The 19490-nt window shown below is 43.6% G+C and overlaps 2 protein-coding genes across 2 annotated transcripts; one reads left to right on the forward strand and one right to left on the reverse strand.

Moving 5' to 3' along the window:
- Positions 1-609: 609 nt before the first annotated feature.
- Positions 610-11761, forward strand: LOC111070041 (protein sarah). The gene is made up of 2 exons (XM_022360338.2): positions 610-926; positions 10086-11761. The coding sequence occupies exon 2, from the start codon at positions 10110-10112 to the stop codon at positions 10992-10994; it is 885 nt and encodes a 294-aa protein (XP_022216030.1). The 5' UTR covers positions 610-926; positions 10086-10109; the 3' UTR covers positions 10995-11761.
- A 586-nt stretch (positions 11762-12347) lies between these two features.
- Positions 12348-19304, reverse strand: LOC111070040 (organic cation transporter protein). Its single transcript, XM_022360336.2, has 3 exons — positions 19046-19304; positions 13597-14231; positions 12348-13534 (listed from the first exon to the last, which is right to left on the reverse strand). The coding sequence occupies exons 1-3, from the start codon at positions 19086-19088 to the stop codon at positions 12545-12547; spliced, it is 1668 nt and encodes a 555-aa protein (XP_022216028.1). The 5' UTR covers positions 19089-19304; the 3' UTR covers positions 12348-12544.
- Positions 19305-19490: the final 186 nt, after the last annotated feature.

Here is a 19490-nt window from a genome sequence, read left to right on the forward strand (position 1 = left end):
ATAATAGGTATCAGAACCGGGATAACTGTACATATATATAAAACACAAAGCATATGCATTAATAGGTAAAAAACATTTCAATCTAGTATAAAATCATAAATAATGTTTCAATGGAGCTTGGAACAAAAAATTTAACATCAATTAAATGAAATATGGTATACAAAAGTCCATACGCATAGAAGAAACTTGGTTGACCAGCAACACTGACGTCACATTAATAGGCCGTTTACATTGGGGCTGCGTCATGCTTCTTTACTTCTTGCCGGAGACGCTGTTTTTTTTACAAAGGTTAAGCATAGGGCATAGTCAACATTTACGTTTTATGCTTTGGCCGTTTTTGTTTTAACCTTTTTATGTAAACAATGCAATAAAAAGGTCTTCTGAAAACTTGCCAATCTTGTAGAAAATTTATGTATCTATCGGATAAAATTATTTTTTTAGGGCTGAGAGGGCCAACTAGCTAGTGATATTAAACGGAATATCAAAATCGAGGAATATCAACGTTAAATGTTTAAAAAAAAACAATCGATACTATCGTGATAGTCGCAGAACTGTCGATAGTAGCGGATAGCAGCAAAACATCGATACTATCGATAGTGCCCTCGATGATGTGTGTTTGTGGAGCTCAGCTGTTCCAAAGGCCACAAAGTTCGACGGATGTTTTTTTGGAGCGTTGCGGAAGAACCAAATTGTCTCGCGCCTTCGCGAATGACGCAGAATAAAGGAATGCAAAAACCTTAAGTGCAGCCTCAGACTAACTAAATAGCAACAATAGCGCAGCTAGTTGGCATTGTGCACTAATTTTAACAAAGGCAGCCCCCAGCAAGAGGAACACAAGAAGGCGAGAGAGACGACTTGCAGCCCCAACGTCTAGTTATTGGCGGATAAAAACGCAGTTTCAATTATCGCAAATAGTTGCTAAAACGGTAAGCAAATACAGTTTCGTTCTATTATTTGCATATCTCATGCCAGAAGTTGCAAGAATTCCTTATGTAATGCCACAGAGAGCAGAGCGAGGAACAGCACCACAGTTGACGTTTTTTTACGTGCAAATTGTTGATGCTGCCGCAGCGTCTGGCAGCGATAAATCCCCCGCCCGCTCTCGCCCCATCATCCGACTGTAATTTTGTTTATAACAAATGCCGCTGAAAAGTCGCCAAAAAACAGAGGGGATTATGTACTACGCACTTGAAATTATTGCACCGCAAAGCTATCCTTCCCTCCCTGCACACAATATCGCCCCGGCGACGCCATCGCACATACCATCCCACATACGGCACACGCGCCATCTTTTGCCGACAAATGTTTGTTGTTATACCACACTGTGATACCCTAACAGTAAAAAGAGAATTCGCTAGAAGAGAATGGAGATTTGTGAGATTGTTTTGAAAGTGGAAGCTTTGTGAGTGAAGTTTTTCATGTTAGCTCTTTTATTTCTCCTCTATTTACACTCTTCTATCCTCCCTGATTAATAAATATCTTTAGAAAAAGAGTATTCCCATTTCGACGTGTCTGGTTACACTCACTCTCTATCGTATCCTGCTCTTCCTTGCGGGTGTTTTCCCGTTACTGTTGCTGTGTGTGCGTGAGCTTGGCGTGGGTGCAAAGTATTTTCTGTTCTTGTTGCTCTTATTGAATTTCCCCATCCTTCCGTTGCCGCCCAGCTGCTGCTGCTGCTCCTGCTACTGATGCTGCTCAGTTCCGGACAATCCGCATCCATTGTGTTGGTGGGGGGTGTGCTGCTTCTGGGAAGAGGGCTAATGGGGTGCAGCCATGACCGTGACTGACAAGCCCATAACCCCAACACCTGCCACATATTGCCTTTTGTTTTGTTATAAACTTTTCTGCAGGGGGTGTTTCGCCAGATATTTGCAGAGCGAAGGAGCCCATAAAAGAACAGCATCCACAGAATAGTATTAGTCGGATAACCGAAATGTTTGAAAGTTAGTTGGAATCGACCAGATCGGATCACTATGCAAAACAATAATCCAACCAATGCTAAGAAAATTGCAATTTCAAGTAAATTGGAAGACATTTCTTACAAGAATCGGGATGCCATAGGGTATCTAAAGCTTCGTCAGCACATGTATCCTTCCATTTCGTTATTGTTGCGCTGTCACATCTCCCCGTCCTTTTGTTGCCTTGTGATTTTGTTGCTGCTGAATTTTAAACGTGCCACAAGACCTTCGATGAAAGATGAAGATGCGTGTGGTTGTGCGGATGGGAGGTGGCTGTGTGGCAGGGCATGCGGTGGGTTTGTTGTTCTTCTCTTCGTTTTTCTGAAATTTTAATTGCTTTGAGCAACAGTAGAAACGAAGCAGCTGTAGAAGAAGCCCTTGGCTGTGACCAAAAAAAAATTCCCCAGAGCTGCACAACCAGTTGGAAAATGGAAAATCGCTCAGCCAAGGCAATAAATTCCAAAATGCAAATAAAAATTTCAGAGTTGTTTTTGGTTTGCTTGGTCTTTTCTCATCTATTTTTTACTCATCTAGTTGACGGGGCGGGACAGAGGGGACGTTGCTGGTGTGGGCGTGACTGCCTGCCAAGAACACAATGACCTGGCTGTAAATCTCGACCTTGGCTTTGCATAGCGACCTTTGTCTAAGGGGTGTCCAATGCTGGAAATATATCCCAAAGCGCCATCGTCCTGTCGCCCACTTGTCTGCGTCGACAACAGGACCAGGCACAGTGCCACTTATAAGTAGCCTGCCATTTAAAGCGAATTGCCAACGAGAGAGCATGATGACAAATCAGTGCACAGATATAATCGCAATTATAATGATTCATGGTGTAAATGGCAAAGGGAATCTTTAAGCATAACAGCTGCCTGTACTGCTTAAGGTAGTATTTTTAATTATATGTCTAATCTGAGCAACTGCTTTTTATTTAGGGGAAACTAGTGTGCATTCCCTGGGAAGTGGAAAAAATATAGCATTGAAAGGGAATCCATTCTGGGATAAACACATTCACAAAATAACTATTCCTGAATCAGAATTACCAAACGAATTATTAGCAAAGATTTTCGTTCCATTCCTCATGAAAGATTACAAAACTCCTTTTTGATGAAATAACTTTTACCGAATAAACTGATAAGAACATGACTTAAGAAGGAATCATATCATTCATCATATATGTAATTATTTATTTCATAACTCAATAAAATGTTCTTTAAAATCAGTTCCCCGATGATCTAAACCCCCTATCGAACAGTCACTACTCACCATCGAAACCCCCTTCGCCTTCCTCTCTGTCAAAGATCAATCGCCTCATGCTTTCGATTTCAATTGTCGATTCGGTTGTTGTGTGACCCAACACAATCGCCGGCAAGGCGAATCGGCGGATGATATGGGGAGTGGAGTGGGATGAGTGCGTATGTTGGGACGACGACTAAAAATATGTATTGGCAGCGTCGTTTCCTTGTCGAACGACGACGCCGCCGACGCTACTGCTGCTGACGCAAAAACGTAAATGAAACGATTTGAAAATAAAAGCAACTCATCTTTTTCCTGCACCTCTCCACCCCTCCTCTACACCACACCCCTTTACTCCAATCCCCAATCTACAATGCGATGCGATGCGACGGTCGTCTCTCGTTTGTCGTTGTGTTTCTGTTGTCCATTTTATGCTATTTTTATTTGCGTTTCGTTTCGCTTTGTTTTGTTTTCTTGTTTCTTGCACTGTTTGATTACGCTCTTTTGATACCCTTTCTTTGCGGGAGAGGATATATTCCGATTTTGAGCAGAAGAGAAAAAGAAAAAATTTACATAGGAGATTGCAGGGATATACTTATTAAAGGGTATCAGAACCTCGACTCTCACAGTTTGCTCTCCTAGCTTGGAACCTGCCTGCCAATTGATGAATTGAGTATTGAGATCCGAGCGGACTATTCGTCAATTGCCGGGAACTTTCGATTCTGTTGCAATTGCACTGACGTCACAGCACTGGCACAGCGACAGAGCACAGAGCACAGCCTTTAACTCACTTAACACTTACGGATACATATAGCGATATAGCCAGCGATATTCCATGCAATTCAATTGGACTCCGCCACAAGACCCAAGACTTGGGGTCTTTGGGGCCTGTAATCGTCTCAATTAACGATAATAACAATTTCTAAATGTTATCTTTTGTCCATTTTGTGCGTCAGTGCGGGTCTATGGATGTCAGAGTGTGATAAGCGACGACAATGGCCATGATTTACGGATGGATAGTAAAGGCCGGTTCCAACTAGTTGAACCCAGTGGAAAGATAATCCGCTTGAGGAGATCCCCAATACTGACACATGTGGCCAAAAATGTTGCCTTCTACTACTGTTAATATATATTGCTTTTGCATACGAAAGTTGGCCAAAAACTATTTTTGGTGAAGGCAGCCTTGACACTGGCATTCAGGGTAGCGGGGGGCGCCAGCACTTCTCACAGTTGCCACTGACAGGCGACAACAAAGGGGCTTGTCTCCGGGGCAAAAGAAACTCCTCAAAATAACAGAGAAGGACGTTTCGTTTTGAGTGATAACAATCCAATTTGTAAAAGTTGTTGGGGACGAGTGAGTGCCAGTGAATGGAAGAAGGTTCTTCTCACATATATTAAATATTGATATTTTATGAAAAGAGAAATCCAAGCATACATACATATGTACATTTTGAAGGTCTTTAAATGATTTGAAAAATGTGTAACATATATGGAACTTTACTCATCTAAAGCTAAGAGTTAATCTGCAAATGTTGCGCAATATTTGATCAACTTTTTCCTACCACTTGCAATCCCTGACTCTGACAACTTTCCTCCTCTGTTTGTGTTTGTGTGTGTGTGTGTGGGCTGCAGTTAACAATTTCCCAATTGAAGGTCAAGGTCTAATATTAATGCATTTGCATTTTCTCGTGAAAACCAGCGCTTTCCTTGGTTTGCAATCGAAAGTAGCTTTTGTTATTATTATTTTTTTGCATTCAATAAATAATTACATTGCAAATATTTATTTGCACAACTATTGTTTGCTTACCATTGAAATGGCGGTGCTACCCATCGATGTGTGAATGATTTAATTAACTATCGAGTCGAGTGGAGGAGTTGTCGGGTAATTACGAAAAACCGGACATGTTCTGTGAATCTCTCTTGGGGCCTCCCTCTCTATGATGCTGTGGAAGCCCATACAAAGGTTACAGTATCAAATGAAGGCTGACAAGGGGAGGGTGGTTCTTATGACTGGTTAATGAGCGGTCGGTGGGCAGCAAGTGCACAATACGGGGCCCGGGCGCTCCATTCGGATGCGAAATGCTGTCAAGTGAATTACGGGATTACGTTTAATGAGAGTCCACAAAACAAAAACCCACACGACACACACGACAAGGCCCCATTGGAGCTTACGGAAAGAAGAACCTAACCACCCATACGGTGGGTGATACGTGTATTAAATTAGGATACGCAATCGTCACCCACAGTACAGTGCGTGGCAAAAGTGTAAGAGTAGCACGAAAAAAGTAAGAAGAAGTACATACATCAAGTGAAAGCTCTCTTTGAGAATATAATTAGAAAGTTCTAGTGCATTTGCACCCCATTTTAGGGTGGAGAATGCATTTCTTATTCTTGGAATTTTGGTACAGTTTCTTTCATCTATTTCCGAGTAGTTTCTGTAAGTTAATTTTCATCAAATTTTTATCTTCTGCTAGTTCTAAGAATGTTTTGAGGTTTGGTTAACACCACCACCACCCTCCCCCCCTGCTCACCCACAAAAGAATGGTCCTTCAGTGGGTGACTTTCATTTGAATGCTGCATATTGTATGTAAAACAATTCTATTCATGGAATTCCAAGGAATTTTTCCACATGATACGCACTGTAATGGCTGGTGTTATATGCAACAACACAACACACACTCACACACACACACAGACTCGTATTTGCTGAATGATTTGCATTGGAAAAGCCAAGTCAGTTGGCATTTTACATACCAGAGAGAGGCCATGCCACACATGCGACCAATCACTGGCCTGCCAATCAGCGCCATGTGTTGCACTCCACTCTCCCCGCTTGTGCAACTCCCACACACAATGATGTGTGTGTCGGGGGGGGCATAGGGTGAATGCGAAGGTTGAAAGCAGCTTTGTGCAATAATTATCTAACTATAACAGCAGCAACAGCCACTGCCAGTGCTGTTTATTCAGCAGGATTTACGGGGCAGACCGAATGCTCAATTATGAAAAGGTTGCATACTTTCGGGTGCTCGCTGCAGCAGCACCCAAAAGACTCCCACTGCGTGCGGGGGGTGTGCGTGTGGGTTGTGTGGCTTTTCGCAGGAAGTTTTACCCCGAACAAAGGAAGAACAAGGAATTTTTGCAACCTAATTAGGATTCAATTAATTTTCGCCCTGCAGAATGGAGTCAGGTTTAATATCTCTCTCTAGCGTACACAAACCGCTTCCATGGCTGCCAAGGCTACCACTTTGACCTTTTCAGCTGCTGCTGCTGCCCGGCTTTGTGTCAGGTGCAATGCACAAGGTACTCTGGTTACAAGCAACATGTGGCATGTGGCTGCTGACAACTGCAGTCGCCGCAGCATTAAATATGAGAGGAGGCATCCACAGGACAGGACACACTTTGTGTGTGAAGCATAAACAGGCGTTCAATCAGGCGCTAGATTTAATTAAATTCCAAACTCTCGTTGAACATCAATCGTAAATAACTGTGCGAAAATATCTGCCCTGACGGATGCACAGCGGAAAAGTTTGAAATTTCAGCTGGAAATCAAATTAATCTGCTCCATCCTCCCACACAGGGATCCGCATTTGCATTTGCATTTACCCATTTTCCCACATTTCTGCTGCTGCTGCTACAGCCAGTAAGAGAAATCGCTTTTGTCCCGAAAAACGAATGGATAAAGTAAATAAGGCCACAAAAACTGATTAACTGTGGCACCCACACATACATACATATGTGCCACATTCAGCATGAAAATCCATTGCCAGAACTGGCCAATATGTTTGCAAATTCAATTACAAAATTTGCAAATTTAATGGGCTTAAAGGCTTGATGGCCGAGAGGAAAATCTACAGATGAAAACTGCATGCTTCTATCGAAAGTTTTTCTCACTGCCAGATAATTCGTTGGCCTTGTTTCTGGGTTGGATTTATCTTTGAATTTGATTTGTTGTTTCAGAAATCTTTAATTATGAATTCAACAATTGATTGTGGGTTTAATTTAATGTCCTTTCTGGCTTTGTTTGTATTTTATTTCCAAAAAAATATGGCGTATTGCTAGATATTTTTGTTTCTGTTTTATGGTTGATTTTTGAGTTTTGATTTTCGAGGGAATTAACTGAATGAAGCTTTTCTCATGATATATTTTGTTTCACTTTAGAGTACTTCTGCCTCAGTGTTCCCCTTGCTTTTCCGGCATCTTTTTGATTTGGGTTTCTTTTGCTGGATTTTAGCTATGATTTTCATTATGTTTCTGAACTAAATTTGGCTTCGGGGAATGGAATGAATCCTGCATTAGTGAGAGGAACACACAATTTAGAGAGGTTTTCCCAACATTTATTTCTCTCGAGGTAATTTCCATACACATGCAACATTATTCTGAAGGCGTATCGTATCCCCAATGGATGGGTCTTGGAAGGCAGGAGAATGGCTGAGTGGATGGATGGATGCTGATGCTGAGGCTGCCCCTCCAAGAACAGTCCCTATGGGGCACAATGACGGGCGGGACGGTGCGGTGCGGCGACCACTTGATATAATGATGACAGCAATTATGAATGAGTGAAGGTCGCCGCTGGATAACGACCGGCAGGCAATTCATCATCGTCTTGGGACCATCGCCTGAGCCTTACTGCTGGGCAGGCGGAGGACCACAACTTTTGTCTAGGCTTAAAGCAGAGCTTTCTTTTCTTGCGTGTTTTGGTGGCACAGCCAATGATGACGTCACCTCTCTCCTGCCTCTCTCCTACCTCTCTCTGTGCAGGGCAGGCAAGCAATTTGCATGCCAGCAGCTCGTTTACGCTGACTTGCAATTTTTTTTTGCCATGAGAGTAAAAGTACTTTCTCCTACTGCCAGCCCACAATTCCTCCTTTAGCTATGCGTATTCTCGCTCTCTCACTCTGGAAAGGAAATGAGAGATAGGGATCGCAGGAGCCATTCACCAAACAAAGTACACACGTCATGGGAGGCGGAGACAACCACACACACACAGGTCCCAGTCCCTGTGCCTTCACTTTCCCTGCCCCAAAAAGTAACAATTTTCAAGGAAATCAATCATCCAGAAATAGATCAACTCGTCGTTGGATTTTCTCTGTTTTTTTTTAGCCATTGTTTTTATTGTTGCCCGCGTACTCTTTTGGTTCTTTGCTTTTGGAAACCTCTCCAGCAAAAAAAAAAACCAAAAGAGGAAATATAGTACGCAACCTTCAGGCGCATAGGGGGAGTGGCTTCTTCTTTGTCTAGGTGATGGTTTATCGGTTGAATATTGAATGGTTTTTTTTTGTTTGAGTGTTTTAAAGTAATTGAATTATCGAGGAAAGAATTTTTTAGAGAAAAGAAAAAATAACAAATGATTTTAGAGTGAATAAATAATAGCAGGTGATGTTCCAGGTAGTATTTAAGTGATAAAAAGTGCTTTATAGGTTCTGCATACATATGCTATAATCCCCTAAAAAGTTATCAAATTCCATTCACAAATATGATTCAGATCTAAATATTTGCACAAATATTAATTAATTCCCTCTAATTGCAAGCCATAAAAACTTGGCAAAAACCAAAAATAAAATACAGTTTTCCTCTCATTTGGCTAATAGAACCCCGCCCCTAAGCCTCTATGAGGCAGGCTTAGTAACATGTACTAATTATCGCCTGCTGCATATCGCTGATTCATGGGGCCATAATAAACCCAAAAGAAAGAACAGAGAGAGAAAGTGAGCGGAGAGAGAGAGAAGAGAAATGTTCTTTTTATATAGCATACAAATGGGCGCCAATCCAAAAACTATGCTCGACAGCCGCCGCCATATCCATGCCATCACAATAAAATGGAGTCCCTTCCACCATCCATAAACCATCTATAGGGTCTTTTAATGGGGAGTGGGTGGAATGAGACCTCTAACTCTGACTGCCGCTGTCGCTGTCAGTCACAGGTGCCACGCAGACGACGTCACTGTTGCCATTCCACTGACGCCAGCGGTGTCGCTCGCGCCAGTTGCTCATTCATTCGTTCGATTCTTTCATTCACAAAATTCACAAAACAAAAAGAATATATATATATTCGCTACTATTAATCACCCTACGAGCTGCTCCACTCACTCTCCTTTTTGCGCCAGTATTTGGGCGTCGATTCCTCCAGTTTTCTTCCATTCTTATGGCAGGAGTAGGAGCACTTGCCGCCCTTCTGGCAGAAGCTCCCTTTCAGTGCCCTTTCCCCCTTTTTAACAGTCTATTCCTGGCATTCGGCATAACAATAAAATCAAGAGCAATTCCGAATCAACAGTGCGTCACCAGCACCAGCACTAGCCCTGGCAGCGGATTCACCAGAAGCTCTCTTTTCGCTCCAGGACTCTATTGATTAGCTTCACGTGTCGATAGTTAAACCCCCCCCAACCCCTCTCTGGCTCGTTCCTTCGCTTGGGTTTCCTGCTGGCTGACTTCACTCCTTTTCCACTGGCAGACACGTCTGTAGTTTTTTGGTTGTCGACGAGGGGTGGGTGGCAGGAGGTGCAGCAGGAAGCCATTTTCATTGTCGTAGCATGGCGTTACGTTAGAAACGTGTTACGTCAACAATGTTAACCAAAGTTTTGCCCCACAAAACGAGGCAAGAGGCAAACAGAGGCAAGCTAGAGGCTGTTTACCTTGCGTCAGGTGCTGCTAAGGACTGCACGGGGGGCGGGGGGAAACAATTTGAGGAAAGTCTGCGGCAATTGTAATGGAAATCCAAGAGGAGAGAAAGGCTTCCCATGAAGGTTGTAATTATAAATGGAATATTGTATGGTAATTATAGCTGTGGGATTTCCCCTTCTATTCATTCCCTTCCTCCATCCCCAATCCATCAATTAAACTTTTGTGTGAACTTTCCTCTCTAATCATCCTGTATATCCCTCCCTACTCTCCTTACAGCCGCACCGTAAGCTTCAGGCCATCATGTCCGACGCGGCCAAGTCCAACAATAACGCGGCGGCAGCCTCTGCCTCCGAGACTGCACCTGCAACCGCCGCTGATGAGGCAGCGCCAACCAAGGATGCAGCAAACTCGCCGACAACACCACGTGGCGGCAACAACCACAACAACAACCACAGCAAAGGCCACAACAAATTGAAGTCGACACAGAACAGCAGCGGAGGCGGCAGCATAGACAAACAGTCGCCGGATCAGGACATCTACATCAATGCCGCCGATGGACTGCCCAACCAGCATCCCTCGCTCCCGAAGGAGGGCATCATAGACAGCGACACAGAGCCGGAGGTGGATGCAGACTCGTTCGACGACCTGCCCACGTCCATCATCGTGACGAACATCCACTCGGAGGTGTTTGCTAATCCGGAGCTGAAGCACGGCATGGAGGAGCTCTTTCGCACCTTCAGCGAATCGGCCACGTTCCAGTGGCTGCGCAGCTTCCGCCGGCTGCGGGTTAACTACGACAACGCGATTGCGGCGGCCAATGCGCGGATCAAGCTGCACCAATACGAGTTCAACAAGAAGACGGTGATCACCTGCTACTTTGCCCAGCCGGTGACACCCGTGAACAACAAGAACCTCCAGCCGCCGGCACCGGTCAAACAGTTCCTCATCTCGCCGCCCGCCTCACCGCCAGCGGGCTGGGAGCCACGCGAAGAGGCCGAACCGCTGGTCAATCACGATCTGCTGGCGGCCCTGGCCAGCCTCACCCCGGGAGAGTCGCACGAGTTGCATCCACAGAGCGAGGACCAGCCGGCCATCATAGTGCACACGGCGATGGTGCCAGAGGGGGCTGGCGGAATCCAGCCCAAGGCGCCCATAGTGCAGACCAAGTGTCCGGAGAGGGCATAAGATCGCAGGGAGAGCAAGAGCGCGCAGCATCTCATCTGGAGAGAAGATGGGAAATTTGATTGAAGTATTTTTTGTAAATATTTTAAATTCAATTTGTGATTGATTTACACATACATTTAGCTACGTTCGTTCGTATGTTTGTATTATTAGGCACTCCGATTCGATTTAGTTTCAGTTACAGTTTCAGTCCTGTCCCCCCCTTGACTTGTACACCCAAACAAACCATCCTTTGCGTTTCCTTCAAAGTTTTAGAACCACATCCTTTCTTTCGTTCAAAAGTTTTAGAACCCCATCAGTTTCTTGAACATCTTTAGAGCTTTTCGAGCATTTAAGACAACGTTTTTGAGGAGCGTCCCCCAGTGTTTTGTGGAGGAGCCCTGCCAGCAACTGCATCTAGATGTCTTTTCTCTATATCTCTTTGCTTCGTCGTCGTCGTCGTACCTCTCTCTCTCTCTCTCGCTGTCTGTTTCTCTCAATTTGATTGTGTCTATAAGATATATAATGTATGAGGTATAAGATATATCGATGTCCAACCGATATCTCCCCCACCCCCTACTCTCACTCTCTATCTCTGTGTACCTTCTTCAGTGATGAGAGAACAACGCCCCGAAGCCCCTATTCTATATCTATCGAGTATATCTATATCTATATGTAAATGTTAATGTATTTTTAAGCCAGCGAAATTTAAGCACCGATATCGCATCAGATATCGGCCAAAGCATACGTATATATATGTATTTAATTGAAAATATATTCAAATTCGAAAATGAATGTTCTCAAATGTACCAAAACCTACAGAAAAACCAAAAACCAAACAAAACACAAAAAAAAAAAACAGAAAAAAACGAAAAGCTCTTTGAAAGAAAACTTTAATTGACGTGGAACTGGCGACGTGCATTCCAATGGATTTGACAATGGAATCCCTCCCAATCGACAGACACAGTTGGGCTATATTGGGAGCGGGGGCGTAGAAAACTATTGAAAACTGTAGACATTTTCAAGGTCATGCGGAATCGGATGTTCCACAAATGCCACAAAAGTACTTTTTGTCGTACTTAACTTTAATTGGGCGGAAAAGTGTGCGAAAATGCAATCGAATGGGACATATGGCAGAGCATATTAGATGGCATACCGTAGTGCAAGTCATTTAAGAGGACTCCTCGCGAATTTAAACAGTTTTAAGGGCTATTACGCATTTCGTATTGTCATACTGGCGAGGCAAAATGCGCGATAATCTGGGGAGTAGAAGCATATGGTAGGAATTGATTGGTATTTGAATGGGATATTATACGACAAATGATTCAATCCATGTATTTTCTGGGGCCTCTTCGAATCCACAACAAACAAACTGACTTAAAAACAACAAAGAGACCTGTGGCATTGGTTCTACCCCCAACCGGGGGTATTCTCCAATGCCACAAAGCTTCATTTTATTCATTTTGAAATGGAACTTAGAGCTTAGAGTACTACTAAACAGAAGGGAATGTACTTAACAACGAAATAAAAAGGATAACAAGGGTGAGGGGCAGTGCAGAACTTTGGTTTTTGATTCATTTGCTTTCGATATTCTTGAGCGGCACCATCTGCTCGGGATCGTCCGGATAAATACTATTCTGACGCTTCTTGCGACCAGCACATTGGCTGAACCACGTGTCGCCCTTGCCAAAGTTCTCGCCATCCTCGATGGACTCGGGCATCGGCTGGTTCATCGTCTCAGGGAGGAACATCACCCAGAAACCAGAGGCAATAGCCACCACACCAAAGAGTACAGCGGGAATCTTTGGATCGAAAGAGTCCAGGAGCGTGATGAGTGGTGTGAGGGCTCCCGAGAGACGGGCACACATGGAGCCCAAACCCATGGCAGAGTTCCGTACGACAGTGGGAAAGAGCTCCGCCGAGTAGTTGTAGATGACGGCAAAGGAGCCGGCGATGAGCAGCTTGCCAGCCATCACCACAGCCGTGGAGGTGGTGCTCCCCTGAGCAATAAATGCGGCAATGATGCAACAGAGTCCTCCACCCAGCATCAGTGTGGAGGTAATGGAGCGACGTCCCAGGCGATCCAGAACGAACACAATGGTTATGTAGCTGGGGAACTCCACGAGGCCCATAATGAACAGAATCAGGTAGGGATTGCCGTACAGCTTGCCGGCACTCAGCGACAATCCGTAGTACACAATGGAGTTGGCGAACCAGCAGAGGCACACATTGAGCGTCTTCATGCGGAGGTTGGGTGTCCGGAAGAGATCGCTCAGTCCGGCACTGGCCTTCTCCTCCACCGCCGCCTGCTGCTTGGCCTTTTGCACAAAGTAGTCCTTGTCCACGGGTATCCCGGAGCCATTGATACGCAATCCCTTGGCCACAATGTCCACTGCCTCGCCGGCACGTCCCTGCATCCACAGCCAGCGCGGTGACTCATCGAGGAGCCACCAGTGGCCAAGGAAGAGGCAGCCATGGAGGCCATAGATAACCTGCAGCCACTGACGATCGTGGATGAGTGCACCCCAGCCAGCGACCAGCATGATACCGCCTGCAAAGACGGCCTGCAAGAGATCACAGAAGATTAGAATAGATCTTGAAGTGATCTTTGAATCACTCCACTCACCTGGAAGGTTATGCCACAGACAGTACGCTTCGTGGGTCCCACAAGCTCCATTGTCAGCACAAATCCGCAGATATAGGCTCCAGCAGATCCCACGATTCCCAGCAAATAGCGGGCCACCATAAAGGAAAAGTACTCGGGAATGAAGGCAACGCCAACGCCAATGATCAGCTGGAAAAGCGCCGACCAGCAGAAGACTGTCTTGCGCCCAATTTTGTCCGCCAGTCCGCCGAGTGTGACGGCTCCCGTGAAAACGCCCAACATAAACACCGTCTGCACAATGGCCCCCATCCAGCGCCGATCGCACACATGGTTCCAGTCAATGGTGCGCGACGTCTTGTAGTACGTTGTATCGTAAACGTACTGTACACAGGCGATGGTCGTATTGCTGCCAAAAGCACTCGGATCGTACATCAAGCAGGACTCCAGCTCCCCATTGGCCTTCGTTGGAATGGCATGATTCAGGGCGCTCACGTTCCATGGTCCCAGAACCTGGGTGCTATTGTCCAGGCCCTCGACAAAGCAGCGATGCTCTGGCACGGCGGATACCGTAACCAAGGAGAGCATATGCATGCCTGCGGTCAAAGCGGAGAGCACTTGCAGGAAGAACTGCAGGAATTGGTATTTACCGAATTCCCCTGAAGAAAAAACGAGATTTGGGATTATAATCAGTGGTTCCATTTAAAACACTACAAGGAAATTCCCTTGTACTCATGTATATGTTGAAGATTGGTAAATAAGAAGAGCCACAGGAAAATAATGAGAGTGAAACTACGCAGCAAAAGGTAGGGTCCCGTTTGTTATTTCTTGTGCTTTGTATTTGCTGAGAGCGATACCTGAGAGAGAGTGCCGTCAAGTGCATTGATGTTGTTGTTGCTGAGTGTGGGATAGAATGAATTGCTGGAGAGCGCAACTGGAAGAGAGTGTTTATTTGCATGAGAGGAGATGAGATCAAGAGATAAGACAATTGCGACGCGCTGCACTCGAGGCGAAATACAACAAAAATGCAACAGGAGCAGGAGCTGTGTCCATTCCAGACAAACATACACAGAAACATATGTATGTTCATATGTACATATGTACATACGTATACGGCCTCTCTTCTATGGTGTCACTGCTTTGAATTGTCGTCACTCCAAAGACTTTTTTGCAATTAAATCAAGTGGAATTTATTCAATTCGATTTCAATTGAAAGGCATTGGCAAATGTCCCCAACAAGAATATGTCGTATGTGCCAGCAGTTTGCTTTGGCTTGGGCTTCCACTATTTCTTTCCCTATATGGTTTTGCATGGGTATCGTATCTGTCTCTGGAGAATGCATTGAATCGATTATGACTTTTGCTGTCCACACGATCGCTGTTGAACGAGGGCAGGGACTGTGTAAATTTCTGCTGTCTTCTACATAGAGCCTAGAGTACTATAGCCTAGATATGTATCTGACACATGAGCGCCATGGGGTCCAATGTTCAATCAGGCATTTCAATTGATTTGTGGGTTACATTTATTGATCGTTTAAGCGATCAACTCTCGACATCGATCGCAAGCAGCGCAAGAGGGAGTCCTTCACTCATGAGTAATCCCCCCTCCCACCCACCACCATTCCACCATATCTGAGCATTTCATTGATTACGTCGAGTGTAAAATTATGTCATAGGTATGGACTGTAGCGGGGCCACATCTTAATTAATCTCAATTTGAAAATTTTGCCACAATCTTTAATTAAATTCAATTACAAAACCACCCAATATACATAATCAGCGTATAATTGTCAACGATCGATAAGAAAACAAAAAAAAAACCCGCGACACTATAATAAATACTCATTGGAAATCATAGCGGGGATTATCAGAGAGAGAGAGCGACCACCAACAACCATATCATATATCAAGTATCAGCCATGTTGTGGGTGGATTTATTAAGCCCAAATCATTGACACAGTTTGTTGCCAAGTGCGGGAAGGGTCCTTGAAAAGAGCACCACATTAAGTGTGTGTAGTACACTCATAACTGTCCTGCGGTTATATATATTATTCATTAAACATGATAGCTGGATAGATCATAGGAATGCCCTGCTGGTTAAGCTCTTAAAATAGATAAGCGAGAACATTTTGTGGAAAATGATGCATAGAAACAAGATAAAGCCATGGCGATAAGGCGTGATAAGAAATTAAGCAAATCAGACACTCGAAACATACTAAAAATAGCACCACAATGCCATGCCTTAAAGTTCTTATAAAGATCTTTAAAAAAAACTCCATAGCTTGAATTCTGCTATTTCGTTTTAGTTGCTGTGTTGAGGTAGATCATGGAGGTGAGGTTTTTTATGGGCTTCCTCTTCCATGTGCATTACCTTGTCGAGCTACCAAACGATTTTCACTACCTTGGAAGGTCTCTACGGGGGGAAGTGCTTTCAAAGTCACTGTAAAAATGCTGCTAACTGGCAACTGCTAACCGAATTGAGTACCAAGTACGCCTCCAAATCCAAATACAAAGTAATTAGAGCTCCACCAGAGCCCCTCAGTGGAGGCCTTCAACAAAATAAATACACGTTGAAGAGCGAAATGATATGTGTGTGTGTGAGGTGTGTGAGGTTTAGGCCTCATATGGAGTGAGCGGGGTAGCGCAAAAACCAGTTTGAAATTTTTGCATTTTCTCAAATACAAATGTAAATATGTACATACAGTTGCGGCAGAAATAATAGCACTGTTTGGTACCACAGTCTTTATTGTTTCAAAGCCTGATCTCTAACCAACATATTTTGCCCTTGACTATAATATCAATTAGGTTTACATGTCCCCTCTGATAGAAGTGTGCTTACTCTCAAATTCCTAACGGTTCTTATTACTAAAGGCAATTTCCAAAAAAGAAGCGAAATAGGACGGCAACAAAAATAGCACTAAAATTGGTTTTTTATAAAAACTTTTACTTTTCCGAGATTTTCGATAGTTTATGATTTTAATTAAATTACAATTCGGTGTTAAGCAGACTGTGGCAAGAACTTAACATAATAAAAGTAGTTTGGGCCTTAGAAAGCACTTTAGGTTAGAAAAAAGCAACAGGATCAAAACTTTTAATCCAGAAGGAGACACCTATGTTAGGTGAATCCAATTGTTGGTTGATCATTGAGCATTGATTCGCAATGCTTAAAACATGTAACCAACAAAAAACCCATGGAATAAAAGCCGCGATACCGCCATTTCCGGTCAAACTACTGCTTGATGAGAGCATGAAGGACCCTTATAAATCGTCCACTGAGCTAAAAAAGGATCTTAAAAAATCGCCTCGGATGAGCAAAGTTAGCTGCATACAAGAACATAAATTAAGTGCCAAAAGTCCGAGGAAAAATCCATTTTAGAAAGAAAGCCATGGGTCAAAGTGAGTGAGTATGCAAATAGCACTGGAGTTGTCCAAAAAACATCATGTCGTCCGAAGAAAGTCAAATTGTTTTTTTTTTTGTGGGAAATGCTATCAATCTTAGTATGACGACACCTAATGCAGAATAAAAACCCCTGGCTAATATATAAAATCATTAAGCACTCAGGGATAAGTATCATTGCAGGCATGCTTTCGTATTATTGAGGTGGTCCAATACATGGCACAAAAGATGATGGATCAACATGTCTATATTAAAATATTAGAAAACAATGATGCTGCCTTATATGGAATAGGAAATGCCGTTGTTGTGGTTGCCATCAGGACAATGATCCAAAACAGACCAGCAAGGAAGCTCGAAGGTGGTTCGAGTCAGTGCATTTAATGTAATGTATTGGCCTGCTTAGTCGCCAGATATGAACACCATGAAAAATCTTTGCGCTAAAGCTAAAAAATATGTTTCTAATATGAATCCAAGGAACAATATTGATCTTTGGGGTATCAGGCATTATTGGTGAGAGCCATATCTCCCAGGAAAGATGCGAAAATGAGGTGAACTTTCATAACTTGACGCTGGGACACTGTAGTTGCTTCCAAAGGCTTTACAACAAAATATTAACCTTTGAATACAACTAAAGTAACCTACTTTAATGAAAAATTTGGAAGCTTCTTAAAAGTTGTTTTTTTTTTAATTTTTGGAAATCAGTGCTATTTTTGTTGCCGCCTCAATTCCTGAATAATTCCTTTCTTTTTGATAATTTTCGTTTGAAGTCTGCAATACAAACTATTGCTTTCGGAAACATTAGATTACATCCTTAAGTATATATAATAGTTCTTAAACCGTTCATTTATACCACTGTTTAAACAAAATCCTTCAATACAGAAATTTGAGTGTCATGGTGCTATTATTTATGCCACAGCTGTATATATGGGCCATAAATAATGTTAAAATTCGCTAAAGTTGCTAATGTGTTCATTACTCTTTCCTCCTCTCACTCTCTCTCTTTCTACACTCTTTGATCTTTTCCTTTCACTCTTTTTTTTGCTGTTAAATGATAAAAAACAAGTTTTGGAGGGAAAATTCTATGGAATCCCTGGGTATTAGCTGAAATCACTGCAGATATCATAAATGCCACAGCTATAATGTAGAGGCTATAAACAGTCGCTAATTGATTATGGTCTGATAGTGAATGTAAGCGGGAAGCTACATATAATACAGGGGAAAAGTAAAAGTCTCGCACAGGGAACACATTTTGCTGAGCTTTCAGTTTTGCTTTCGTTCTAATCGATCGGAGAATTCCATATTTACAATTATTGTTAACTGTTTTGCATAAAGTAATAAGCTAAATGACACACGTTGCACAATTTATACAACCACAAAGCAGATACATATAAATCAACGGAATACCCTACCCCCACCCAAAGAGCGTTCTTTATGACACAGATCTTGTGACAAAAGCCTCTGCATTGTAGACCCTCGATGATGTGGGTTTTAGTGTCTGTCTGCTAAAGATAAAGTGTTATGTACATTTGGCCAGAAGGTTCAACAAGTGTCACTGTATCCGTTCCCATCCCCATCCCCATCCCATCTCCACGCGCACACGTCTATCTATCCAACTATTCCTCTGGTTCTCAATGTCTCAGACTTCTATCAAGCTGTCATAGATGTCTGTAACCTTGGGAGATTTATTATTAATTGGTAAAAAGTGCAAAAACAAAAACTATACCTATAGTTGCAATTAAAACCGTATTAGAGGCGGCTTCTTTTGAGCACTTGACGGACAGCCGAAGCACTAGCCAGCCGTTTAGATTAGGTAGAGATTGCCGCAAAAATAATTAGTAAATTTGAATGCAGAGCAACCGGACAGATAAAAGTATAATCCTATCTGCCTTTGGATAAGCTCAGAGGCAGCTGCTGCTGGCAATGGGGACAAGTTTTTGCGGGGCCTGATAAGAGGGCGCTTTCAGCGATTGATAAGGGAAAACGCGATGCGTTATCATCACTGCCGCGCTGACCTGCCTTGCCCTCTCCTCTCCGCACAACACACCACACCACACTATTTGGCGGAGCAGATACTCACCCAGTTTCCCCATGAGGTCCTCCAGCACATAGTCCACAGCCATAGTTGGAAGGGTTCTTCGTTACTCAACAGTTTCTGGGTAGACGGTAGATATAGGTGTTCGATTTCTGTGGGTTTTCGGTTTTTAGCGAGCTGGCATCTTCCGGAGAGACCGATAGTTCTGCTGGAGCGTAGAACGTGCTCCGACGTGCTCTGGAAATGTACAGCTCGTTCGTTCCACTCTAGACTCTTTCGACCGGCGGCCGCATTTGAACTGGCAAAAAGCTAACTGCAAACTGTGACGCTAAGTTGAGCGAGCAAAACGAATCCAATGGATCTCTGCCTCAAATAAAACTTATACCACAGCAGAAAACCCTCACGCAAACAGAGAGACAGCCAGCGATAAGGTCGGCCCACATACTCACTCCACTCCCACTGATGTGGATCCCATTGATATGTGTGTGTG

Source organism: Drosophila obscura, unplaced genomic scaffold (assembly GCF_018151105.1).
Source record: "Drosophila obscura isolate BZ-5 IFL unplaced genomic scaffold, ASM1815110v1 contig_4, whole genome shotgun sequence".
NCBI classification, from domain to species: Eukaryota; Metazoa; Arthropoda; class Insecta; order Diptera; family Drosophilidae; genus Drosophila; species Drosophila obscura.

Excerpts from the sequence above, each read along its gene's own strand:
- LOC111070041 (XM_022360338.2), top strand. The coding sequence starts at position 10,110 with ATGTCCGACGCGGCCAAGTCCAACAATAACGCGGCGGCAGCCTCTGCC.
- LOC111070040 (XM_022360336.2), bottom strand. The coding sequence starts at position 19,088 with ATGGCTGTGGACTATGTGCTGGAGGACCTCATGGGGAAACTGG. Across the intron at positions 14,232-19,045 it reads GGACCTCATGGGGAAACTGG|GGGAATTCGGTAAATACCAA; the intron begins GTGAGTATCTGC and ends TTTTTTCTTCAG. Across the intron at positions 13,535-13,596 it reads TCTGTGGCATAACCTTCCAG|GCCGTCTTTGCAGGCGGTAT; the intron begins GTGAGTGGAGTG and ends GATCTCTTGCAG.